Source organism: Abrus precatorius, unplaced genomic scaffold (genome assembly GCF_003935025.1).
Source record: "Abrus precatorius isolate BTA unplaced genomic scaffold, Abrus_2018 Scaffold8, whole genome shotgun sequence".
Lineage (NCBI taxonomy): Eukaryota > Viridiplantae > Streptophyta > Magnoliopsida > Fabales > Fabaceae > Abrus > Abrus precatorius.
This window is the reverse complement of record NW_020874428.1, coordinates 31,456,876-31,483,497: the sequence shown is the minus strand read 5'-3', so window position 1 is coordinate 31,483,497 and position 26,622 is coordinate 31,456,876. Positions and strand designations below refer to the sequence as shown.

General features: G+C 31.8%; 4 protein-coding genes across 9 annotated transcripts; 3 read left to right on the top strand and 1 right to left on the bottom strand.

The window, feature by feature from the left end:
* The first annotated feature begins 1,457 nt into the window (after positions 1-1,457).
* LOC113847013 (pectin acetylesterase 10-like) lies at positions 1,458-7,389 on the top strand. Of its 2 annotated transcripts, XM_027475835.1 has the most exons (12): positions 1,458-1,773; positions 2,288-2,370; positions 3,839-3,968; positions 4,127-4,200; positions 4,627-4,713; positions 4,794-4,918; positions 5,051-5,111; positions 5,694-5,747; positions 5,925-6,002; positions 6,310-6,415; positions 6,547-6,692; positions 7,191-7,389. In XM_027475835.1, the coding sequence occupies exons 1-12, from the start codon at positions 1,575-1,577 to the stop codon at positions 7,296-7,298; spliced, it is 1,251 nt and encodes a 416-aa protein (XP_027331636.1). In that variant the 5' UTR covers positions 1,458-1,574; the 3' UTR covers positions 7,299-7,389. The 2 variants fall into 2 exon arrangements, with proteins under 2 accessions (XP_027331636.1, XP_027331637.1); XM_027475836.1 differs by lacking the exon at positions 5,925-6,002.
* A 7,312-nt stretch (positions 7,390-14,701) lies between these two features.
* LOC113848273 (auxin-responsive protein IAA4) lies at positions 14,702-16,152 on the top strand. The gene is given in 5 exon segments (XM_027477727.1): positions 14,702-15,138; positions 15,351-15,559; positions 15,658-15,714; positions 15,717-15,754; positions 15,884-16,152. Coding segments are annotated over 5 exon segments (786 nt in total). The 3' UTR covers positions 15,929-16,152.
* A 2,608-nt stretch (positions 16,153-18,760) lies between these two features.
* Positions 18,761-21,767, top strand: LOC113846805 (chromatin structure-remodeling complex protein BSH). 5 transcript variants are annotated; one of them, XR_003501726.1, is made up of 12 exons: positions 18,761-18,946; positions 19,028-19,116; positions 19,193-19,287; positions 19,374-19,445; positions 19,530-19,577; positions 19,672-19,755; positions 20,074-20,112; positions 20,199-20,281; positions 20,403-20,465; positions 20,903-20,972; positions 21,066-21,144; positions 21,389-21,744. XR_003501726.1 is itself a non-coding variant. In XM_027475456.1 (10 exons), the coding sequence occupies exons 1-10, from the start codon at positions 18,897-18,899 to the stop codon at positions 21,486-21,488; spliced, it is 723 nt and encodes a 240-aa protein (XP_027331257.1). In that variant the 5' UTR covers positions 18,761-18,896; the 3' UTR covers positions 21,489-21,767. The 5 variants fall into 5 exon arrangements, 3 of the variants coding, with proteins under 3 accessions (XP_027331257.1, XP_027331260.1, XP_027331258.1); XR_003501725.1 differs by having other exon boundaries at positions 18,789-18,946; positions 20,903-20,942; positions 21,360-21,744; XM_027475456.1 differs by lacking the exons at positions 20,903-20,972; positions 21,066-21,144 and having other exon boundaries at positions 21,389-21,767.
* Positions 21,768-24,796: 3,029 nt separating this feature from the next.
* On the bottom strand, positions 24,797-25,876 carry LOC113847852. The gene is made up of 2 exons (XM_027477149.1): positions 25,534-25,876; positions 24,797-25,231 (listed from the first exon to the last, which is right to left on the bottom strand). The coding sequence occupies exons 1-2, from the start codon at positions 25,631-25,633 to the stop codon at positions 25,104-25,106; spliced, it is 228 nt and encodes a 75-aa protein (XP_027332950.1). The 5' UTR covers positions 25,634-25,876; the 3' UTR covers positions 24,797-25,103.
* Positions 25,877-26,622: the final 746 nt, after the last annotated feature.

The following is a 26,622-nucleotide window of genomic DNA, read 5'->3' as shown; positions in this document are numbered from 1 at the left end:
GCAAGGAGACATTCTGTCCCACACGTCAAAACTGATGCTTTCAGCTTTGTTTATATTATTAAGTTGTGAAATATTAATGGATGATTTTATGTCTGATAAATTTTGAAAATTTATGATGACAACTATTAGTAATAAATAAGGAATAATCCCAATATTTGTATTCTTTATGTCTATAATTGTTTAAACTATTAAATAAAAATGTTATTTTTTATATTTTAAAATAATAAATATATATTTTTAATTAGTACTTATTTAAAAAATATGTGATAATCTTAAGTTGATGTAGAGAAATAAGATAGAATCTTTGACAAGTTACAAGTGAAATTCACTCATCACTTTAATGTGAAACCAATGTAAGTATTTTATAAATATTTAAATTTAGAGATTTTTTTATCTTCATAATAAAGAAAAAAATGTTTGTATAGAGTAAAAGACTAACAACGATAAAATTAAGGTTAATTATAGAGAATAATTTATAACTTTTATAAGCCAATTTTAATTTTTTAAAACTTTATGGTATAAATTATTATTTAAAAATTTATCAAATAAATATTTAAATAATCTGTATATAGAAACATATCTTAAGACAAGTAGAGTGAGCAGTGAGAGAAGACAATAATCCTGTTAACAGGGAGGGAGGGAGAAGCAAGCAGACATTGAGCAAGAGGTGCAATGCAATGTACTAAAGGTTGATTTTATCTTTAAAAAATAATAAGGGCTTAGGTATTGAAAAAATGGTCAAAATATATATTTTCCACATTTTTTATATAATTTATAATAAAAATTATTATTTATTAATTTTTTAACTAACATCTTAAAAATAACAATTAACAAAACTCTTAATGCTTATATTTTAATATTTAATTAATTTTATATTTATTTTTATTAGTATTTTAATATCTCTTTTTTTCCCTACTATTTACTATAGTTTTTACTCTGTTTCTCATTTAAATAAACGTAGCCCCAAGACAAAGGAACAGTGTTAAGCAACAAGAAGAATTTGGATTTTTGCAGAGCACAACACATGACTGGGCCCATATTGAAGAGAGATTGATACTGATGGGAGTGAGGTACAGCTTCCTCTACTCACATTCATGTCGGTGCCAACATTACACATTACTTCTACTTCTATATTTCACATTCACATTCACATTCACTCAATGCTTATCCATGTTAGTAATTCCCATTTACATTCTAAATACTACATTATTATTATTATTATTATTATTATTCAAATCAAATGCAAATACTAATGCCCTTTCTCCTATCTCTGTTTTGTTACCGCTATTATTGCTGCATTAAATGTTTATTTATTACCAAAGGAGATAACTTGTTCATTTATTCCTCTCATTCCCTCACTCAACTTTGCCATTTCCTTAGCCTCTCCAAAGAAAAAAAAAAAAAAAACTTTTTTTTACCCCAAAAGAATATACTTGCTCATTCTTCTCCAATCACTTTGCTTCTCTCTTCTTTCCCTCCAACTCTTCCTTTCTTTCAGTTCAAGATTCTGGGCAACCGCCTCTTTTAGGTTCCATTGTGTGTGTTTTGTTTTCTGTTCCAAACTGCATTTGGCAATGTGCCATATGAGCAAGAGCGGTGGAAGCATGAAGGTGGTGTGGATGGTTGTGTTTATGGGGTTGGTGATTGTGAAATGGGTGGAAGGTTTCGACAATGCTAATGTCACAGACATGCAATATGTAAGTGGAAGAGGTTTCTACAGACCTTTGATGGTTGGTCTTACTCTTATTAATGCTGCTGCTGCTAAAGGAGCTGGTTGGTATTCATTTCTTTTTCTTTCTTTGCATTTATGTCAACATTCAAATTAAATGCTGTTTCTTTAAGTCATTTGCTCTCATTTTAATGTCACTATTATATTTGCTAGATCAATTAAATGGGGGGTTTTCAGTAGTTGTTTTGTTCATTTTTTACGTCTGTTTCTCATTTTAATGACACTTCTAAAATTATCTGTGCATCGTGGATACTAATTCATGCCATTATGCCTACTCTACTCCTCCATGAGCTAACCATTGAGACTGATGAAGAAATATATTCTTTCTTTCTGAAACACAGCTATTATTTACTTTTCCTGGCCTTAGTTGAGATCTGGAGATATGATATGATGATATCTAATCAAGCTTTTCTGGAATACGTGATTGACTTTAATTGTGACGTGGGCCCTTTCAAAATTTGGAATCATTATGCAGATGACAGCTGCAAAACACATTAAAAAAAAGTTATCAGATAATAGCTCATTATCATATAGCGTGATTTGTGTTCTTTTGTGCAGTTTGCCTGGATGGATCTTTACCAGGTTACCATTTCCACCGTGGATACGGTTCAGGATCAAACAGTTGGCTCATACAGTTGGAGGTATGTGAGAATCCTGAACTTTTGAACTAAGTTCAACAAAGATTACAAACTCCAGTCATCCTTTTCAGTTTTTTGTTTTCTCACAAAGTTGCTGTGATGAGTGGTCTTGTTCTGATTGGCTAGAATGGCTATCCTAATGCAATCTGAAATTGTCACCTAGACACAAATTCTTATATAAGTATAGATTTTCAGTTCATGTCTTTCATTTATATCAAGCATGGTTCCAGAATTCAGATTTAATTATCCCAACAACTTTCTGGCATAGTGGCACGGGCCTTCAAAAGGAAGCTTTCTTTGCCCTATAGCTCATCTTCAGAAAATATGCACCCATTTCATCTATTAATGCAAGGATGCTCTTGTCGTAATTTTAACATTCTTAACATGGGAGAATTTACAAAGATATATCCCTTGAAAGAGCCAAAGATGCCCGAGTTAAGAAATATGGAGAGCTGATATGTAGTTATAATGAATGAAATTCATGGACTGCTTCAGTTTCTCCTGTTATGTTTAATGTGCAACTTAATTGAAAACTTGCTGATGGAATGATATGATGGACCATTATACTGGTTATGGTTCTAGTTAATGACAAGATGCATCCAATATTCCCCTTCTTTACTCATCAATCTAGGTTGGTAAAGTTGGTAAACAATACAGCTTGCTCTGTTAAAATTACATTCTAGTAGAGTCAGTGTATAGAAATTTCAAAATCATCAGTGGTGTCTGGTTTTATGACAAGGAATTTTTTTTTTCCTATCCTTCCCATATCCATTCATGCAAGCAAATTATGCACCCATTGACAATCCACCCTTGGTGGTATTATGTATTAGATATGATTATGGCATTAATCTTAACATTTTATTTAGTTGGAATGAGAAATTTCAACCAATACACCTTCTAATCTACAACTTGTTCAAAAACCGATAAAATTCTTTCATATAGCATGTGGAGTTACAGGATTTAGCATTAGGCTGTGATGATAATCAATTATAAGTCTTTGTATTTTATTGAACTTCTATGGGGGACTACTATTGGTGGCACACAATATGATGTCAATGTGAGACCTCATATCATAGCAGTCATGACTTCATTTTCATTCTCTTTCCTTAGTCATGTCCTGGAACTTTTATAATCTTATTATATAGTGTAAGAAGCTTCTTCAGTTTACTCCTTGCTGTAGGACATGAAACTTTGGTAATGGTAGCCTTATCATTTACTGTGCTGCTCCAAGTTTTGGTTTATGTTTAATGTTGAGCAAATTTGGTATAAGTTGTGTATTAATTTTAAAAATTGGGAAATTAAAAGGCATATATCATTCCCATATTGACTAAATGGGCATGCTGTATCGAAAACACTTCCAAAAAGTGAAAAATAGGAGAGTATAGCCCTAGGCAGTGAATTTCTGACTTTCTTGTAATATCCTGTAGATCTGTTTATCCACAATAATTTCACTTAAAACTTTTGGTGACAGGGAGGAGGCTGGTGTGGAACTGTCAGAAATTGTATATACAGTAAAAAAACACGTCATGGTTCATCATTATTTATGGAAAAACAAATACCATTTATTGGGATATTGAGCAACAAAGCTGAGGAAAATCCAGGTTATAACTTTCAAACTCAACATCGTTATTTCTTTTTTTATCCTATTAAACAAATATGCACATTGGACACAAGTTTACATCTGTGCATGCTTACTTACTTATGTTTCATTTTTAAATAGAGATTAACTTCATCTTTTTTTGGATGATTATATTTTCAGATTTTTTCAATTGGAATAGAATAAAAATCCGTTATTGTGACGGTGCATCATTTAGTGGCAACAGTCAAAATGCGGTAAGAGGGGGATGCAAGCTCTTTTTCAACATTAACCTCTTCAAAAAGTCATACATTCTGCTCAGTAAATTTTTTGCTCATAGCATTCCTGCCAAAAAAAATAAAAATGTTGTCATTGAGTGAAGTTAAAGTTGTTCTTTCATTTTCCTCTTCTCTTATCGTATTTATTTTACTAGTTATCCCTTATTGTATGCTATTCCTTTTTCTTTTTTTTTCAATTTTAACCTGAGTATATTTATTCAACTTGTTCTTTTATTTCAACACTTGTATCAAATTATCAATTTGTTTGATGTAATTTTAAACTTAATCAGATCAAGACAACTTCTTTATTCAAGTGTTTATTCTCAAAGTTTAATCTGTTCATAGTTGAATTGGGTTAGTTGTGAATGTGATTAAATTAATATTCAATTCATCTTTGCTTCATAGGCAGCAGGGTTGTATTTCAGAGGGCAACGCATATGGCAAGCTGCCATGGAAGATTTAATGTCAAAAGGGATGCGCTATGCCAGACAGGTTTATCACTGGTAATTTCAGTAGAAAATAGCTTGGTTGGCTGATTTCTGTTTGATATCATTTATGTTTTTCTTTTCCAGGCTCTTCTATCTGGATGTTCTGCTGGAGGTTTAGCTTCTATTATACATTGTGATGAATTTCGAGAATTGTTTCCTGGAACCACAAGAGTAAAGTGCTTAAGTGATGCTGGATTATTCCTTGATACGTAAGCTTCATCCAACAAACTTTCAATTCTAATCTATTATTTCTTGGATCTTCATCTGATAATAGATCTTAGTTCTGATTAGTCCATATACTTGTGGTGACAAAATAATTTTCTGGAATTGCATTATTGCAGTGTTGATGTATCTGGCCGTCGCAGTTTAAGGAATTTGTTTGGAAGTGTGGTTAGCTTACAGGTTTATTCTCATTTAAAAATTGCTTGTTACTGCCCTCTGTTTCTATTTCATATAGGTATTGTAAAAATAAAATAGTGTGGATCAGTTAATAGCAGAAAACAAAATGTCATATACTAGACTTAAATAATCGTTTGCCTCAGGCCTGAATCACAGATAGTCATAGATTACAGTGAGCTGTTTCAAATTTACTTGTATGTTGGAAAACATCTTTGATTTACTTAATAATTTTGCATTGATAGTAAGAGAGACAACAATATTTGCAGCCCGTACACAAATCCCCACTAAATCAGAAATCTGGTTCTTTATTTTTGAGCAAGAACAATCAACAATAATATCATGATTCTATGTGAATTCAGACTGACTGGTCAATTTGAACCTTTAGTTCTGCTCAAATGTAATAATAATAATAGTGCCTTGTAATTGGATAACTATATTGGTAGGTTTGACCTCAGTCATCATATTGTGGAAATTTATTTCAATTTTCTGGTTGGATGCTTTCTGTAACTTCTGATTGCTTGAATAATTGCAAGAGATATATGTATAACAGGAACAAAAAATAATAGATGCATGTTTGCATGGCAGGGAGTGCAAAAGAGCCTTCCAAGGAGTTGTACCAGTCGCCTCAATCCAATTCTGGTAACTACTATTCCTGTCTTTCAAGATTGTAAAATTACACAACTAGTATAATCAAATTCTAATTCTGTCACCTGGGAGGAGATATAGAATGCTAATATTGTTAATATTATTGTTTCCTCCTTTTCCAATGTGAGGCATCTCATCATTTTTTACACTTTTTGGGTATTTTATTCGCAGTGCTATTTCCCTCAGCACCTAATTGCCAGTGTTAGGACACCACTGTTTCTTCTCAATGCAGCTTATGATACCTGGCAGGTAAGTTCCTTTCTCCATTTCAACAGTTGGTTCAACATAAACTTGAAGACAATTATCTTTTTAAAATTAATGAATCCTGCTAATTCCACCTGTATCAGGGAAGAGCCTGTGAATGAAAGTAAAATAGATGCAATTGTTCCAGATCCAAAAAATAAAAATCCTATGGTTCCCTTAAGTCAATAATCTCCATCTTTTGTTTGTCACATTATGAAATTTATCCCATGTCTTGGAGCAAGCTCTTGTCAGCCAGTTGCTTATCGTGATTAGAGCATGGTTTGGAAGACTAAGATGCTTCCACTTTTTTCAGATTCAAGCCAGTCTTGCTCCACCATCTGCTGACTATCGTTGGAACTGGATTGAATGCAGAAAAAATTATGCACGCTGCAGTGCACCGCAGATACAATATCTACAGGGTAATATTTAATTAAAAGTTTCTAGAATTGTTGTTTATTTATCTTTGTTTTGAGTAGCATTTTCGTTGTGTTGGTTGTTCTTCAGTATGGTTACTAATTAGAGGCAATATTGTTGACCTTGGATGAAGCAGGTTTTCGAAATCAGATGCTTAGAGCTACAAGAGGCTTCTCAAGGTCTCGGAAAAACGGCTTATTCATAAATTCATGTTTTGCTCATTGCCAATCAGAGAGACAGGATACATGGTTTGCTCGTGATTCTCCTCATATTGGAAATAGAGTACGTCTATTCTAACTCATTCATTGTAAATAACTCAATATGTTGCTTTTTATCAATTTGGTGGAAGACTTACTCTAGAGTTTGTTCATTGGAGTGATTATTTGAAACTTATTTTTGAAGTGAGGGAAGTACAAAGTTATAGCTTTTGATTAGAAAACAACGAGGTCGATCGAAATTTTCCATTATCTGTTATACAGTGAACATATTTTATCACAATTCCAATCATTGGTGATTTTATCCATGATTCTAACTCTGCAACTTACCTTTTAAAGTATGCCCCTCACTTTATAGAAGTCAAATCTTAATAGTTATATTCCTTACTACTTGAAAGCTTAACTATTTGAAGGAAAAATTGAAATGTTTCCTTGTTCAAATCAATCCACTAAGGGACAAAACTCATTGTATAAGGTTTCTAATTATTTTTCAGTTTTCTAGTATATTCCTTGTAGTTATAGTTTTCCATCTCACCCTTCTTATGATTGTCAAAAATACAAGCAGGGCATTGCAGAGTCTGTGGGGAACTGGTTTTTTGACCGAGTCAGTGTCCAAGCAATTGGTTGCCCTTACCCCTGTGACAAAACCTGCCATAATTTGGTTTTCAAGTGATAGATTGCTGAAGCATCATTCTTTCAATAATTTTCTTCTGCTCTTCTTACATTGCAAATGCACCATTGGGATCTGCAAAGGGAAAAAGCATTGCCAGAAAAAAGCAAGTTCTTATATAGAACAGAACCAGTTTATTGCCATAAATTATAATATCCATTCTTGTAAATCATTGGTCGAGTTTATTCAGTTTACATTGAATTATTTTTTGCAAGTAGATTCGGGTTCCTGTCTGTGGAGCTTGGAAACATGAAATGATGACACATTATCTTCTTCTTTGTACTCGAATTCAATTGATGAAATAATGTAACGTTTCATCTTTTATTTACTTTGGACATGTATGAGTAATAGATGTAGTGCATGCTTCATTACTACAGTTCGTCATCCTTTGAGTGCCACATGAACATATGTGCATGAATGCCTTGTTTTAAGGTGTACCATATAGCCACACACATTTCCTTCTATACGTTCACATACTAATCAAATAATTGTTGAGACCCAATTCCCCTCTTACAGCTACACATGTATTTTCAGCCATCGATTGGTTTAAGAAATTAGTAGAAACCATTTGAAGAATAATAATGATAAGGCATATGTTAACTAGGGCCTTTAAGTAGTGATTAAGAAATTAAAAGTGAAAATCTTTGGTCTGAAAATACAATAAATATATTTTTCTCTTCTCATAATTTTTAACATAGTCTAAATTAATTTTTAATAAAAATATACCATTTTCAATTCTTTAACTAATGCTCTAAGAGTACCGATTAACAAGATTTTAATAAAAATAAGGGTTAAATATGCTAATATCAATATGGGATTTAGCTTGGTATGCATGAACAGGGTTCTCCAGCAAAACAAATTTCAAACTGAGGGGTCTATAAGGTTAGCATGCTTGAGGTTGTTAATTGTTATGGTGACATCCATGTCTGGTGTCTGGCGCTGTGAACATATCTTGGTCATTTTAAATCAGTTGATCCTTGATTTAAGAACCTGGCTGAAAAATAATTACAAGAAATAAAGTTTCAAATTCTATTTTTCTTTTTCGGATTTGGACCAAAATGCTAGCATCCACTGATTTAGGTCTGCCATAACATTTTTATAACAAAATAAATTGAGATAATTGAGAGTGTTAGCTTGGGTCCCACACGATTCTCTGATACCCTCTGGAAGGATGAGTCTTTGTTATTCCAAGTAAAAGCTTTTTGCTGTGTTTGTGAAGGATCTGCGTTGCTTTTTGCTGTGTAACTACACTTTTCCCACTATTGAACCCGTGGCTATTTTTCCTCCGTCTGTTCAACAATCATTTAAAGATAAAACATGTTAATGTTTGCATTGATTCAAAAAAGCAAACACGTAACTGCTTTTATTTTATTGTACGTGTGAAAAGATTTAGAAATAATATATATTATAATGACCCAACTTTATCTTTTTTTAACATAATAACAAAAGCAAAGTGTCTAATTCTCCTATGATCAAAATGCCAATGGAATTAATTATCAATTTACATATGGTTTAGTAAGCATAAGAATAAACCTATAACCCTGGAAGAAAACAAGGCAAAGTTTAATAAACCACAATTGAAGTACGCAATACTACATTCATTATTTGAAAATTACAAGAAAACTACTTTTAGATTTGCATATCACTATAGAAATATTTGTCTTCTATATCATAATTTATAAAAAGGTAAGTTAGCTGAAATCTTAGTCCACCAATGAAATGTTGACATAAGCTCCACCAATTTCCAAAATATCACTCCATGTTTCCCCCACACGGAAAGCAATTCTTTCAAAACGATAAGTTCATTGACACAACTCGGGCGTAGACAAGCTAACATGGGTGCAATCAAATGTTTTTACACAAGACACACATAACATAGAAGAAACAACATAGGCTCCATGTTGGACCGAAGGATGGAATTAAGTATAGTTTTTTTAAATATTTGTAATGCTTTTTTTATTAAAATTGAAGTTTCATTTTAATAATTTACACCATAAAAAGTTTATACTCAAAATCATCATAAGATAGTAGAGTAAACTTCTAATTTTAATTAAAAAATAATAACTGATACAATATTTAAAAAATTACACTTGATTTTTGTCTAAGATAAAATTCAGGAAGGGAGAGAAAGATAGTTAAGCAAGTGAACTTTATTGGGTTTCATAAAATGGGAAGGTTGGAAACCAATTTGGTATGGAAAGAAGGCCATGTAGGTGATTGAGGGGAACAATTTAATTAGATGTTAAGTAGGTTAATGTTTAGGGCCAACACAAAGGTGCAACTATTGGGGCTCAACGCACGAGGCCCACCTCTTATTCCCTTATACTGTCTTCTTGTATGTGACTTTTGAAAGAAAAGAGAAGAAGGGAAGAGATAAAATCTATATGCTTAAGCTACACACAAAGTGCAATGTGACAAAAAAATGATGAAATATATAATATATAGACCATTAAAGAAAAAGGGGGAGATGTCCAACTAAAGCAACATTGGGGGAACAACCTTTTCTTTTACCCCTTGTTTTTAACAAACCGAATCTTAAATCTCTCTCTTTCTCTTTCCCCCTCTTTCTTGAGGAATAATTCTGCTCCCTGTGGCTTCTAACTCCCACCCTCTTCTTGCTATTTCATATGCAATTATAGGGGTACCAGTAGAAAAGTACTCCATATTCATGCTAAAGAAATACACATTAGGAAGCAGCAACAAAGTTAGGCAGTATATGAGGTTCTCATCATGTAGTGGCATCTTGACATAGATGTAATAAAAAAGGACCAAAAGAGGAAAGTGAAAAATGAAAGAAGAAAGTGCCCATCTGTGTATTACATTCTCTATAGCTCTAGCCATAGCTAGGTACTATTTCATTTGCATGCTAACAAAAGAGCTTATATTGCCCCAGCTGCCAATGCCATTTCAAAAGGAAAAGTGAAGTTAGAGGCAGATTCATGGCCATGAAAAACTCAACAATCATATGAGATCAAATTGGATAAGTACTTTAATTCCATCAAATCCAGTAATTGCAATGCAATCACTTTTTAATTATCAAATTACATATGAAAAGAATCTTCATAACAAGTTAGTTTTAAAGTAGAATGGTTGATTTTGTAGGTTGTAAATTTGATGACAATTTTGATCATAGTTGCGATTGCCATTGCCATTGCAAGGGAAATGGGAGCGCTAACACACTTTGCACATGCCTAGGCACATGCATCTTGTATATGTTTTATTTATAGAGAAAGAGAAGTCAGTATTTGATTGCATGTTTCTTAAAGTTGGGCTCATGTCCTGGCTTTTGAGATAAGAATTGCTTAGTTCAAATCAGAAAAAGTGGTGAAAAGAATCCAACGTATCAAAACTTGCCCAAATAAGATGTTAAGACTATTTCTTACTTGCAAGCTTCAAATTATGTGTCCATTAGGTGTCTCCTTCAACTTCCACTTGAGTTTCTTTTCCTCTTTTCCTCATCATGGCTGCCTCATATACTTTTGGGTGTAAATAATCACTGTTACAACTTCATCACGCCTACACGTAATATATACCATATTTTCTTCATTTCACTATTTGTTAATATATCTCTCTGTCGCTTCCATTTCAATTTGCCGCCATACTGATTTTGTTTCACAATAGTTAAGCAATGAAGGAATTAAAATTTATGGTAAAAATATATTAATAACAGATATACTTTTAATCATTTCTTGAGTGTAATAATTAACAAAATTGTCATATTATTATTATTATTATTATTAGAAAACTTGCTGCATGACAGATAAGTTTTATGAATATGAAAGAGATGAATATCAATATAATTTTCCTTTCAAACGTGTTAAACTGTTTGTGAGTATTGAGAATAATTAAGCTGACATAATAATTAATAAATAATGCCCAATTTAAAGCCACGACAATTATCCATTGATTGGCTAAAAAAAACATCACTCTTGATTCTGTGCCCTGGGCCATGGAAAGACTGGTGGATTTCCTTTTCTATTTTAAGGTAAAAAAACTAAAAAGCATCATCTTGATTATGAATAAATAATTTATTAATGCTTAAATTCATATATTTTTTAACCTTAAGTTTGTAATTTATTCAATTTAACTGCCTATGCTGGTTCCCTTGTTTTAAAGTACATTTTGTGGGATTAATTAAGCTTTGTTGATAGATACATGATAGATGGGTCTGTGGGGTTGTTTAATGGAACCATATTTAGAATATAACATCCATAAGGAGCCTCTGAAGAGATATAATAATTTATTTTTAATTAAACTGCAAGCATTGATGAATTTCTCTGCATGGTCCATTTTCTTTTGTTAATATATGTCTCTTAAAAAGGAAAAAAAGTTGAAGGGTCCAGCTATGTAGTTTTACAAATAGGAATAATGATAATTAAAGGTGGAAAACGTAGAAACATATAACAAAGGAGAGAAGGAAGATTGTCTAGCCTGCAAATTCCAAAGAATAGACTATGACTTTAAATCATGTTTCTTTGTCTCTGCATTTCTTTTTTCTCTTTATTCCATCTTTGATCCTTATAGCCCCACCCTCACACGTTTGCCTCTATTAAATTATATGTACATTTGAGGCTCTTACAACATACTTATGGCTGTTCCCATTAGTTGCTATCAATGTAGAACCATTTATCTTTTAAAAAATGTCTCCATTTTATTATTATTTTCTTGCAAAAAGAGTTTCTAACTGATTGTTATTATGATTTTGAAGTAAATAGATATGCATATACGGAATTACAAGATTTTTAATTTTATAATGATTTCAATGTTTTTTACATGTTCAAATTGTATTTCCCACGATAGTAAGAGATTAATATCTTCATTTTTTTTTTCTTTTAGTAAAATCTTTTTCATGCATATAATTAAAGGTTGAACCCTATAAACTATGATAAAATTGTTTACCAAATGTGTCAATCTTTGTTTGTTGTTATCTAATATAAAAATGCATACTCAACAGGAGTTAAATTTCTGATAACTCCTTTAGTAGAAGTCATTTTTTAAAATAATATCCTCCTAATCACTAAATTTAAGATTTTCCTCGTAATTAAAGATAATGAAAAATAAAATTATCATTTTGAGTCACGTAGTCCTTTTCATTGTCCAACTTACATAAAATATATGCTCAACTCAATACATAGGGATTAGGAAATGTATTTAACAAAAAAATATTACACTAATGAAAAAACATAAATTTCACTTATATAATTATATATGGATGATGGATACCCAACATTGACCAACAAAATAGACATCATAAATGAGACCAATGTTTAAATTAATCCTTTGAACAACATGCACTCAAGTTACAGTTTTTTATTTTTTATTTTTAAATTTGTTTTTGGTTCGACCAAAGCATTTTATAAAAACATAAAAAGCTTAGGAAAAAGATTCCTTTCGGTTCAATTTGAAGTGCATGGTGTGCATTTAAAGAAAAACATTACATAGTGTTTTCAAATAGGTCACAAACTTAAACTTTCTAATTATCAAATAAGTATGACATTAAATAAGATTACCGTTTTATATGTAAATATCGTAAATAGTTCATTAATTAAGGTGGTAATTCACTTACTCCAGTTATATATGTTGTTAAATTTATAGACATTAATTAGATTTTATCAATATTAATAGTTTTCATATATTTTATCAATTATTGAGTGTTTTTAAAATATATTATAAATTTATGATATATAATTATTTTTTATCTATACTAATAAATTGTTATATATTTCTTATAAAAAATCAGAGGAAATATCAACAAAATCAACTTCATTTTAACATATCATATAAAATAAATGTCTGAAAGTTACTCGAATAAATGAATTCCTTTTCAATGAATAAACACATTAAGTATAAGACTGTTAGTAAAAATAATATATAATGGAAACCTCCCCTTTAAAAAAAAATGTTTAGTATCTTAGACCTACCTCACATTATGGTAGATTTGGTGTTTTTTTTTAAAACTTTTGTTTTCGCATATTGTTCTTATTATGCATACAGATTAGTAAACTTTCAATTCTTCCCGCGGTAAGTATGTAACACCCTCTTTATATTACAAAATATTATGTATCAATCAATCTTCATACTACAAGATAGAACGTGCAAAACTTAATCTAAACAAAGCTTAATTGGTTTCAGAAAAATTAGGCCACGCCACATAGAATGAAAAGACAAAAAGGAAAAGGGAAAAAGAGCTAAGTGAAACTTTTTTCTTCCAAACGCATATTTCTGTGACATGATTCGAAATGGATCAGTCCCTGGAAATCAAAATTATAAAATGTTGTTAAATTAAATACCTGTATGGTACAAGCAAAAGAGAAAAAGAAAAAGTTAAATGATCATTTTGGTTAACACATGCGCTGTTAGCATGAACAAGAATAACAACTTTGTACTAGTGACCAATGTTTGAAATCTAGCAATGTTTGGCTAGAATAAATGCATCCCAGTTTACTACATAAGGCTGAACATCATAGTTACTTCAAGTTGCCAAAATGGGGTTGGTGATGGTATGGATCAAGCTGTCAATTTAATTTTTTTCTACTTATATTGGCTTAGGGAGTTGCAATGGGTACTCAATCGAAGACTGAATTCAATGGCCCTTCTAAATTGTCTCCATCATTCTCTTCCAACACTTATGCACTGGCATGGCCTTGGTTAAACTTTAGTTAAATTTGGCTGAACCTATTGAGCCCTCCCACTTTTTCCCTTAACAAATAAGGATATACCCAAAAGGAGGCCAGCAAACCAGTGTAATTAGATACTTGAACTCTTTCTATTCAAATGTCCTTTTGCAAGAAATTAGTTGACATTATTATTGTTATGGCTAGAAAGCCCCTGAAAGTGGGTCGGTTTTCCACCAGAGGATGGTACAAATTAAATAACTTTTTCACTCCCCCATGATTTGTTTATATGATGCGAAAAAAGAAAATTGAGAAAATTCCAACACAAGAAAGAAACAATGTTATGTTGCCCAATATTTTAGAGAATCCTCAAATGAACATGAAAACTCACTAAATTCTACAATGGATTATAATAGTATATATACTAGTATATTAGTATGGAAAAGATGGATATATTTATCTAGAGATGGCTTTTCCATTCTTTCTGATTTTATTAATTATTATACATGGTGTGCATGTCCATGGACAAGGCTATTGAGCCAAACCCTTTACCCTTTTTTCCGATTTAATATTTATAAACATGATGTCCTCCCATAATCATGTGAAGACATATACCATGGAAGGGAGAGTTGATTAAAATAAAATAATAACCTTCCAAAATTAAAATAAGCAATAAGAGGGGTGGGAGATCATTAAGAGCTGATTAAAATAAACAAGATTTCTAGGTTCCAACCAACCAAAACTTCAAAAAAAGTAATTAATTGAAGACCGTGTAACTTAGTCCTTGTGGACATGTCGCCCACCCTCAGGGCAAATCAAAACCAAAGAGAGTCTGCTTAGTGTCTGACTTGGCTTTGCTTTTCCTTCTCTCTCTCTCTCTCTCTCTCTCTTCTTTGGTTTAAACTAAAGTAGCTTGTATTGTGTTGTGTATATATATATAAGGCCCCCAAGGTGGCGGCTTTTCTTTTCAGTCTTGATCAGTTTCATTGATTGGAAGATATGGGAACATTAGAACAAATTGATGCTCATCAAACCCAGTCATCATCATCTTCATCTTCATCTATTGATAGCAACAATCACCCTTCTGGGACACCACCACCCTCTTCCCCTTCATCTCTTTGCCTCTCAAGTGTGTGCAAAAACAGAACAGATTTGAGCACTGACCTTAGACTTGGTCTTAGCATCTCTCCTTCTACTCAATCTCAATCACAATTCAACTCTACACCAAGGTAAACACATACCTTCCTAGCCATACCATTTCTCTACACCATCTTTTCTCAATTGCACTTTTCTCAAGCTAAAGCCTAAAAGCTTGGATATTTTAATGCATTACTTTTGCTCCTTAATCTCGATCCCATTGTTTGTGTAGAATATGTTCATGCATGTATATGATTAGTTGCAATAACGTGTTATTGTGTTAATCTTAATGCATATTCTTCAGGGATGAGACTTTTGACTGGCCACCAATTAAGTCCATATTGAGGAGCACCCTTGTGGGGAAACAAAACCATCTGAGCCAAAGGCCCTCTTTATTTGTCAAAGTCTATATGGAAGGCATACCCATCGGTAGAAAACTAAATCTGTTGGCACATCACAACTATGATGGACTTGTAAAAACTCTTGGCCATATGTTTAGGACCACCATTCTTTGTAAGCATTTGAGACCCTCATAAAATCAAATTCCTTTTGCACCTTCTTTCTCTTGGACCATCATACTTACATATCAATTTTGCTCCTTTTTTTTTCAGGTCCTAACTCTCAACCACTTAATTCTGGGAATTTTCACTTGCTAACTTATGAGGATCAAGAAGGGGACTGGATGATGGTTGGAGATGTGCCATGGGAGTAAGTGACATACATATATGCCTCAAAATTGAACTCTTCAATTAAATTATATTGGCTTTGCTATTTAGCAACATGGGTCTCTTCATTTTCAGTATTTTAATCATTTTTGTATTTAATTAATTAATACAGGATGTTCTTGACCAGCGTGAAGAGGCTGAAGATCACAAGAGCTGACAGATGCTAGTTAATTTGATAATGCATGATACAATCTTTCACAACACAAGCTCCTCCTCAATTTTCACTGTTCATAAAATTTTGTCCTAGATCTAATTATTAATTAGTGAGTGGGTGGAACCGGTAGAAATTCCACAAAAAAGACAACGGATCCCATGATTATCATATCTAATAGCTTTATACACCAAAAAATATAGATGTATAGCTTCTCACCTAATTGTCAATTCAGTGCATAGCTGCAGTGTTTCTTAGTCTCTCTGTTTTATGATGGGGTCTTCTAAATTTCCAGCTTGTTTTGGAACTTGCTCAATTATTTTGTAGTCATATGGCACATTGCATGTCCCTTATATCAACCTTACCTACAATGTGTAGCTAGTGTTTTATAGTGACTCTTTTATGATGAAGTACTATAAAAATTCTCAGGTTTGTTTTGGAGTGATTTTGTATATTGCATTGCACCTTCCTTCCATGAATCTTACCTACAAGTTGAAATACGAAATACTCTAACCCATGTGTTGCTTAAAAATGATCAAAGCTTATAGTGAAACGATGAAAAGAAGGTATGATTTTGCTAATTTCCTTAGATGTGCCTTTTTCTGGTGTCTCTGCTTTGTTGTGCTTGGCTTTGTTGGGTACAACATAATGATGCTTGTTGTCTCCACACCCCTCGTGTCAAGAACAGTGGTTTTGCTTTCATTGTCATAATTTGAGGAAGATTCTAACTATGAATTAAACAATCCATATTCAAACACCTGTCCTCAAGAGATGTGAACTCATTTTGATTGTAGATCAAACATTCACCAACTCACAATGATTTTTCATTTGATAGCCCTTCATTTTCAAGTTTGAACTTTTGCAAGAGGCTGGAAATTAAAAAATTAAAAATAAAACAAAACTTTTACCAGACATCTAGAAGCCAAATAACAGTCATATGGTTTTGGAAGTAAATTATATTTCTCTTTTAAAACTTTAAAATGTTTAAATTACCCTATTTTAAAAATTAATAATATGTATAAAATATCAATTTATTGTAATATTAACATTAAGATCATTTTTTCACTTTTTATGACTTTCAAAATTTTAGGCAATCAATTTTAATTTTTAATTATGAATTTTAGGATTTCAAAAGATGAAATGAAAATTATAAGAGAATTCTAAAAAATTGACAACATTAATATTCAAAATTAAGTATCGATAACTTTAAAAGTTGAAGAAAAAAGGAAAAATATTTTAAAGAGAGATTCGTTTATAATCATTCACAGTGACTAAGAAAGTTACTTTTATTAACATAAAAAATATATATATCACACATTTATTTTTTAAGGAAGGGGAATGTAATTTTCAAAATTAAAAAAAAAAAGTGTAATTTAAACATATGTGATGAGAGAGAAATACATTTTACTGAATAGTTAAACATTTTAAACCAATGTTACACTATAATGCGTGAATTGAAATGAAATAAATAATTATTATATTATTTATTAAATATTTTATAATAAAATAATTGTTCGGATGTTGATACTTATTCATGATTCAAAACTTATTATATTAAACCATGGATTGTATATAACCATACAAATTGAAATTCAAAACTTGTTAAAATAATTTGCATTTAATCAACTACACACAAATCTTTAGTCCCTGCGTATGCTTTCCTTCCCTTTAAATTATACTAACTAATGTGAATGGTCATGCAAAAAAAAAAGAGAAATTTCTGTAATCAAGGATGATAGTATTATAATATAATTAATGTGTGATTTTAGTTCTTTAAAAATGAAACTAAAATTCTAAAATTGTACATTAATCATAATAAATAAAGACATAAAAAAACACATTAAACTTATTTATTTAGAACTTATGGCATTATTATTTGTGTTGAGTGAAAAATAATTATCTTTATTTCCTTTTCCTTCGAACTTCTCCAAATAGATAGATGACACTTAGCTAAAAAGCAATATTACTCCTTTATTTTTATTGTTCAGATGATATATTGTTTTTCCTTTAAAGACAAGAAAAAGGACACACAGAAAGACAAGTGATTTGATCCCTTGTGAGTCATGCAAAATCGTCCTTTTGCGAATCTTGATAACCCTGTTATTAGTCCTTTATTATTTTCAAAGCCTGTGATTAGTCTTCTCAAATTCAACCTTAGTTATTTCTAAAGAAAAACAAAAATTGTTCTTGTTTGACTTACTGAATGAATATATTCCAACTCACCCTTGGAAAATTTTAAACAAGCCTGTCTGGATTCATTTACTTTCTTTTTTCATATAAAAAGGCACTTTATTTTAAAGAAGTGATATTTGGTTATTTTATAAATTAATGATCACAGGCTTATGAGATAAGTGAAAGTGAGTGGTTTTTAACATTAATATATGATATTTAGTACAAGTGCTTTTTAAACATTATATCCAAATGTAACAAGTTTTTTTTCTTTATGTTGAAAGCATAACTTAAATTAAGTTCCTTTAATTTTTCAAAAAGTTATGAGCCCTTGTATGTTTTTCAACACTAAATGTTGATGATTTATAAAAATCTAAAAAGCACATACAACAAAAAAAATAACATGTTCCTATATAATAAATTTGATTTCTCATTAGAATAGCTTCTGTGCATAATTCACTCAATCACATGTCTTATTTGCCTTTTGATTTTTTTATATCAAAACAAATCAATCGCTCATATTTTAATAAAAATATTTTATTAATTAAATTAATATTTCATTGTATAATGACAAAAAAATCATCCGCGGTATGGGCCCAAATAGTAGTTATGGGCCTGGGCCTAAATAGAAACATGTCTATTTCCAAACAGTGAACACAATTCGAACCCAGAACAAGAAGAAAGAAGACAGAAATTGTGGTGGTAACTGGTAAGGTGTTGAAGGAAGAAAATAAGGTTTTGATTTTAGTTAAGTTAGTTTGTGATCGGAAAGGCGTTGTCGTCGAAATCGAGTTATTCCGTTAGCATGAAAACTCCGATTTCGGGTTTCTACAGAAACCCCGTCAAGTTCAGAATGTAAGTTCAGTTCAAATTTGACACTGTGTCGTTTTGTTTTGTTTGGGTTTGGAACGCATAACGAATGATAAATTCACACAGGCCAACTGCGGAGAACTTGGTGCCCATTCGGTTGGACATTGAAATCGAGGGGCAGAGATACAAAGACGCATTCACTTGGAACCCTTCTGGTAATCAATTTTTTCTAACCAAACATGTTCATGTTCCTGTTTCTTCATTACCATTCATTGAATTCCTATGTTGTAGATCCCGATTCTGAGGTTGTCGTTTTTGCCAAAAGAACCGTTAAAGACTTAAAGCTCCCTCCCGCTTTTGTAACTCAGATTGCTCAATCAATTCAAGTAAACACTTCCACCAATTGTTGCCTTTTCCTTTCATTATTCTGCATTTTGCCTATTTTATAATATATCTTATGTTGTGTTATCAGTCACAGCTTGCTGAGTTTCGATCCTATGAGGGCCAAGATATGTATGCTGGGGAGAAGATTGTTCCAATTAAGGTATCTTTTTGCTGCCATTTTGTGTTCCTCTCCTTTTTGTTTAATGTTTGTGTATTAACAATTTATCTTGTTTCTTTATGGCAGCTCGATCTTCGTGTTAATCATACCCTCGTAAAGGACCATTTTTTATGGGTAAGATTGGAGCACAACCTGGGTGTTGTGTTATATGATTGTTGTGCATGTTTTTTGGTTTGCCTTGTGTCTGTCTAAAATCATTGAATTCTAGGACTTGAACAACTTTGAGAGTGATCCTGAAGAGTTTGCCAGAATATTTTGCAAGGACATGGGCATTGAAGATCCTGAGGTTGGAGTAAGTAAATCAATCTATCACTGATAATAAGTTAAAATGAAATTAGAAATGTTGGAGTATTGTTAAAACTCCGGGCTCCTCAAGAAAGAATGATAACTGAAATTGTAACTCATGCTAACTTTATGTTATTTTCCACGGTCTTTCTTCTTGGGAGCATAATAGGAATGGCAAAATTGTGTCGTTAATGCATTTTTTGTTTGTGTTATACATACACTTATACTAAGAAACGATTTGTTGTGTTGTGTTAATTTGGGGGGAATTAGATTCTTGTTTTCATCAGAGAGCACTAAACTGTGCAATGCTTTTTCTGCTTTGCAGCCAGCTATTGCCTTTGCTATCAGAGAGCAACTTTATGAGGTCATTCATTCAATTGGTTGATTGGCGTAACATGTTCGGGATTATAAATGGTTTGGTTACCATAATCTTAATTTGTTTTTATTTAGATTGCAATTCAAAGTGTGGTTTCTGCAAGAGAGAGCAGAATGAGCAAGAAGGGTCGTCGAGGGGCTGAATATACTCCAGTCAGGTTTTTCTTATACACTTGTGTCACATTTCACTTCATGTGATAAATGCAATCTTATTGTAATTCTAAGTGAATATGTATGTCCCTAATCCGCATTGCTTTCTTGTCATTGATCTATTAACAGTAAAGGAGGTGCTGTGGCGGTGGACTTGGTCAAGTTATTTGGTCCAAAATCTAGTGTAGTTCGGTAAGTCTATTTCATAAGTTTGAACACTTTTTTGTTTAAGTTCAATAATTTACTACCAAATAGTTATATTGTCATCAAATCATCTTGGACTGCACATATCATGGTGCCTACATAGTTAAATTTTTTCCTGAAATGGCATAATGTGAGAGGTTCCTTATTATTGTGAGATTGAATAATTCATAATCCTCAGAACTTGGTTAAGAAAATCATATAAGCAGTGGCATGGCATATTCACAGATATGTTTGTGGCTTTGTGCAAATATCAATTAAGAGAAAAATCTGCGGAAATAATGGTGGAATAGAATAAAAGAAATTGAAATCAACATTTAGTTAATTTTATAGGAAAATATTAATATATTTTCCGCTAATTTTATTTTTACATTATAAACCTATATAACTTTGTTAGTTTTTTCTTTGTTAAATAAAATTCCTGACAGAGATCTGGACTGCTTGGAGCTTTTGAGACATATTGGAGATGTAAAACTACATTCTCCTTGTTAATTGTTTGTGCGTGTTTTTCTACTCATTTGTACATTTTTTTTTAAACAAATTTGAACGTACAGAGAAAGAGAAATAATGATTCTATTATTGAACGTACAGGGATTCCCTTTGCTACAGCAGAGCTAACGCTCAATTCCCAAAGCCAAAAATCCAAATGTTTTCCTTTCTGTCTCTCTACGTAAGCTAAGCCCCTGCCCTTCAAACTACATCCACTCAACTATTTCTATAGCTACTTTGTAGCTATATTATATGATTTCATGACTGCCTGGAATCTATCACATAATAAAAAGGCTTTTTTGGGCCCTGGACTAGTTTGCAAGTTTTGTTAAACGACACCCTTCTTAAGATTTTTTGTGTGTCTAGCATTTAAATTTTAAAATGAGAACTTCACAGGCTTGGCCTGTTTTGCTTGAATGCAACAGGAAAAGAAAGGAGTGGGACGTATATGAACCTATTGTGGACCTTCTATCTAACGAGGAAGTTGATGCCCTTGAAGCAAAGGAAGAGAGAAATTTCAGGTGAACTGGCCCCATGATCAGCCATGCCTTATCAGAAGGGTGTATGACAGCATATATCGGAGGGTTGTAGTCCGAAGTAATTTTATGATACACAAGTTGTTTTTAATAGATCAGGAATCAATTATTCAGAATATTGTTATCATTTGCCTTTTTTGGATGTGTAGATATTTATTCTCTGTAGCCCCTGACAAGGAAAGAAAAAGCACCCTATTTGCATAATGTTCAGACAAACTAAGCAGCAGTAACAATAAAAAACCATTTCCCACAAGGTGGGCTTTCCGTGGAACTAAGAAGTCTCATAAAAACTATCAATAATAAATTTCGAATGCCGGATGCAGCCTATGATTCGATGGACATGTTGAGTTAAAAGTAGTTAAACAGAAGTGTTTCTTCTAGAAGACATCTCATCAAATTAAAAGAAAATCTATACTCTGCTTAGAAAAATTCGAACAAAGTGACCTCAACATCTAAAGGGATCACCAGAGGGAGAGGTTGCATTTATTTTGATGATAAGTCTGTTTGAAAGGATTAATTTCCGGTTATCAGTTGAACATTCTTGTGCGCAAAAAAAGAAAGAAAGTGAGTGTGTGTGTGTGGTGGTGGTGGGCGATAAAAATATCCAAAGTCCTTGCAAACACATGGAATTAAATGGAGTACTAGTGAGCCAGAGCTTTCAAAGAAAGTAACGTGGGTCATGCCAGAAAGTAATGTGTGGGGTTATGCCTACGTAACTACCAAGTGTAACCCCTTACTCTTGAGCATAGACCATAAAAAATTACTACTCAATTAAAATCTGGAATCTTGTTTAAGAAAAAGGGCATCTAACTATAGTAGAGAGAGGAAGGGTTACCAACAATTTCTTTTTTATGTACTCTTAATTATTAATTAAAAATTATGTAAATTATTTCTTATTTTTCAATGGGTCATCATCCTCAAATGGGTCAATTTAAATTCATGCAAAAAATCTTGATCCCTCAAAATCATACTCTTCCAATTCTGTATGACAAAATTTTGGTTCCAAAGAATTGTCAAGATCAGGTCATCATTGAAAATATTGTCTCTGTATATCATAACTATAATATTTCTACGTTTATTTTCTCTTACACATATTTTCTATTCTTTCTTTGTTTTTGTTTTTATTTTTATTTTTCGTTTATTAAATTTGTTACTTTCTCTCTTCTCTTTACTCGTTCCACAATTTTGGAGTGTAAATGAGTTATTTTCCGTGAGGATTAAATTTCAATGGAGAAATAAAAATTATCATGAGTGTAATATATATAAAATTTGGATCTGAATTTAGTGCAATTAATGTGGAAACTGAATATCCAGTTTTATTTTTGTTTAAACAAAAATAGACTTGTTTAAGCAAAATATAAGAAATGATAAAATTTATTAATGCAAAATTGACTTAAACAAAGTTTTTTAGCTTAAGCAAATTTTACAAATTCACTTAAACTAACTTAAACAAATTTTGTAGATTTGAAGATATGAAAATTAGGTATAAGAGGTAGAGAGAATTAGGAATAGATGGAGATAAAAAAAAATAGGTAGTATAAGAGTGGTGGTGAAGGAAGATGAAGGTGGAGAGTTTTGGATGAAACAAATAGGAAGATATAGGTATGAAACACGGTGAGAGTAAAAAAAAAAAAAAAAAGAAGAGTTAAAGCATGAGAAAAAGAGAAAGAGAAATTGAGAGAGGAACAAACAAATTAAGTATAAAAAAAAAGTTAAATATAAAGGTTAAAAAAAAGTATTAAACATAAGAAAAAAAAAATTTTGAAAGAAAAAAATATAATATCTGCTTAAACTAACATAATTTATTTAAGTAAATTAAAAAAATTAGTTTAAATTAATTTTGTATAAAATTTTTATTATTTTTTATATTTTTACTTAAACAAGTTTATTTTTATTTTAAGTAAAAATAAAACTAATGTCCAGTTCCGTGTTAACTATAATGAATCCGTATCCGTAAAATCTTATTACAGTAAAAAATGAACCTGAAAATGACAGGCTCTTGGGAACATATATCCAAGTAAAACAGGCGTAGGACTTGAGTCCAATGTTGACCACTGCCACCACAAACTCCTAAATGGACGGATTCAAGGCACTCAAGCAAATTGATGCTGAAAACAACTTCCTCACATTGGTGTTTCTCACTCATCTTCTTGCATGACAATGCGTTGAGGTAAGAGAAGGAAGATTCAACAACGTACTTGACATGACAAGAAGATTTCTTTTTATTTTTTAAGATTATTTATGAGATTATGTACCTTCAGCTAATGAGTTGTTGTTCTAGAATCCAATCCTAAGTTGTTGTTACTTTATAGTAGCTGGTCGAACTTGCTTGTCAACTTCCCTCAGGCATCACACATAATATACGAATCTAAACTATTTGGATAGTTATGACTTACCACCATAACAGTTGTTTAAACGTTTTAATATTGTTCATCACGCATGAGATTTTCTTCGATTTATAGATTAAACTTTTTTTCATTTAAAAAGTTTTTAAATAGGAATTGATTTGATCTTGAAATCTTGGCATTTTTAAAACCGTGTGTATTTACATCATAAAAAAAACTTTATTTAGAAATCATTTTTAATTTGAATGGATTTAAAAAAAAATTCTTTAATGTTTAGTTTTAATCGCTGAACTGGTAATTTCCTTTTTAGTTCACCTATCTCAGCAATTTCTATTAAGAGTGAGAAAATAAAACTACAGAAAAAAAATGAGTGGAAGATATTACTTTTATGTATTGTTAAATTTAAAAATTTACATTGTTAATCAATTAAAATATATAATAAATAAAAATTTTAAATTAATCATTATTCTTGATATGATAACATAACTGCATTTGATAAAAATAAATCAGTGTGATAGTAATATTGACAACACATAAATTTTTATCTAATACTACTATTCCTCTTAATATACTATCAAAGTGAAAAATGATACATGACATTTTTAACATTCTTAAGTCTATATTATTTTAATTAATTATTAATGTCTTTTTTCTTCTTTTAATTTATGTTCTTAGATTTAACACGGATTAATTATGTATATTTTCTATAAATTATTTTTAAATAGTTTAACTTTAGATTTTTAAATACCATCTTATTTTAAAAAATCCACGTACACTCGTACAGTGTAAGATATTTTCTGATTCTGAATTGACTATATGAGTTTTATAGAAACATCCAAAGGAGATAAAGTAAAGTTGTCGATTTTAACATTGACTATTGACTAAGGAGAGAGAGAGAGAGAGAGAAAGAGAAATCTACTTTGAATCAAAATCTCGCCTTGATTTTCTCACGTCAATCATGGGGATTCCCTACAATTAACATTTTGACTTGATAAATTACAAACAACACCGCCACCGTCTTCATTAGGAAAAGGGGCACTCCTTAGATCCTATCATACACCTAAATATCAATATTTTTTTATTTTCTATGTGACAATTACATTCATACCAGATTCAAAAGCCACCCAGCTATCTACGATAAACTAGTATGATGCAATTGTCCCTTCAACATTAGCATACAAAAACATTCGCTAACTGCAGCAGTGGAACTTTTCTGCTTCCTGTTTGGTTCTTTTTTTAAGGAAAGGGAAAGAGTTGTTTCAGGTGGAAGATGTCATATTGCAGGCAGTGGATTTGGACTTATCAAGAATAGACCACATAACTTGAACATCTTCATACCCACATGCCATCACTTCACCATGCAGATCCATTACACTCCTCTCTTGCTCTGCAAAACCATATATCCTATCAACTCATCAGTACATTATTAATAATCCATGACCCATAAGAGCTATACACGGGTTGGATACTGTGGAACAGAAGTTTTAAAAATTAACATAAAGTTAATATAAAAATACAATTTTTTTAAATAAAAATGATATTAGTTGACAAAATATTATCATTTATTCAATTGTTATAATTTTCTAAAAGAAATAAAAGTAACAAAACTAGAAATGTGTCCAACTCCGTACAAAGACTAAAATGAAGTATTGGGGTTGGCAGTGGAGAAAGGTGATGGCATCTACAGACCTGTTTGAGATTTCTTTTGGTCCCGGGTTGGTTGCTGCTGGTTAAAGAAAGTGCAAGCTTTTTTGAAGGGTGTTGTGATGGTCTTCTTCCAAGAGGCCATTTGGGTAAGTGAATTAGTAGATGAAATGATGATAGAAGGCTTTGAATGTGGTCTTTGCAATGAATGAAATGTATTCTCTAGGCCTTATATAATATGTAGAGGATGTGTATGTAAGGGAATTGAAAAAGCAAAGGTGGGAAGAGGAACAGAAAGACAGAAACACAGAGGCACAGAGGAGAAGAGAGGGGCAAGATCCGTGAGATGAGGCTATTGGTGGAAGGAACATCACTCCTTTTTATTGAGTTCCCTTATCTCATTAAGCTAAAGGTAGCCGACTGCACCCAAGCACATGGTGCACGCTCCCTCACAGACACCTCCTTACACGTGAAATCTTTTCCATTCAATTGTGCTATTATTTAATGCTATGTGGACCCTTTTGTTTCTCTGCCAAATAAGTTAACCTGTACCCTTTTCATTGAAGACCCTTTTTATTCATCTTCATTGCACAACTACTACTTTCTCACTTGTCCCTATTTAACCATTCCATTTTCATCACACCATTTGTTTTGCTTTTCAAACCTTCTATGGTGTTTAGGTGGGTTTGGAAATAGTGCATTATGTTCATGTTCCTCTTGTGTAAGACCACAGTAATTTAGATAAGTTAAAATGTTTCATTGTCTTTTGTGCAATTTTATCTTCTTGGGGGAATACACAAAACAATGTTACTACTGTGAAGGAAGGGACCCTACAATGCAGGCCCGTAAATTCTCAGCCTTTTGTAATGAAACAAGTAAGCCAGAGGACAAAGGCTTTAGTTCCCCACTTCATGGCATGTGATAATGATGAGATATGGGAAATGAGAACGTGGAAGATTGGACAACACAAGCCAACCAAAGGAACCCCAATCCTTGTGGGGTCTTGATGCAGGAGCCACTTCATTTTCAGTCCCATCTAGTACCCAATTTTCGTATTAATGCCCATGATTTAGCTATGCAAGAAAGTAAACTTAGGATTCATAATTTCATAAAAATCAAACCTTCATAAATGAT

Coding starts and splice junctions, on each gene's coding strand:
- LOC113847013 (XM_027475835.1), top strand. CDS start 1,575: ATGTGCCATATGAGCAAGAGCGGTGGAAGCATGAAGGTGGTGTGGATG. Junction 1,774..2,287: donor TGCTGCTGCTAAAGGAGCTG/GTTGGTATTCAT, acceptor TCTTTTGTGCAG/TTTGCCTGGATGGATCTTTA. Junction 4,201..4,626: donor GTGGCAACAGTCAAAATGCG/GTAAGAGGGGGA, acceptor TTTGCTTCATAG/GCAGCAGGGTTGTATTTCAG.
- LOC113847852 (XM_027477149.1), bottom strand. CDS start 25,633: ATGGCCTCTTGGAAGAAGACCATCACAACACCCTTCAAAAAAGCTTGC. Junction 25,232..25,533: donor CCAAAAGAAATCTCAAACAG/GTCTGTAGATGC, acceptor ATGGTTTTGCAG/AGCAAGAGAGGAGTGTAATG.
- LOC113846805 (XM_027475457.1), top strand. CDS start 18,897: ATGAAAACTCCGATTTCGGGTTTCTACAGAAACCCCGTCAAGTTCAGA. Junction 20,113..20,198: donor TCAGAGAGCAACTTTATGAG/GTCATTCATTCA, acceptor GTTTTTATTTAG/ATTGCAATTCAAAGTGTGGT. Junction 20,282..20,402: donor GCTGAATATACTCCAGTCAG/GTTTTTCTTATA, acceptor ATCTATTAACAG/TAAAGGAGGTGCTGTGGCGG.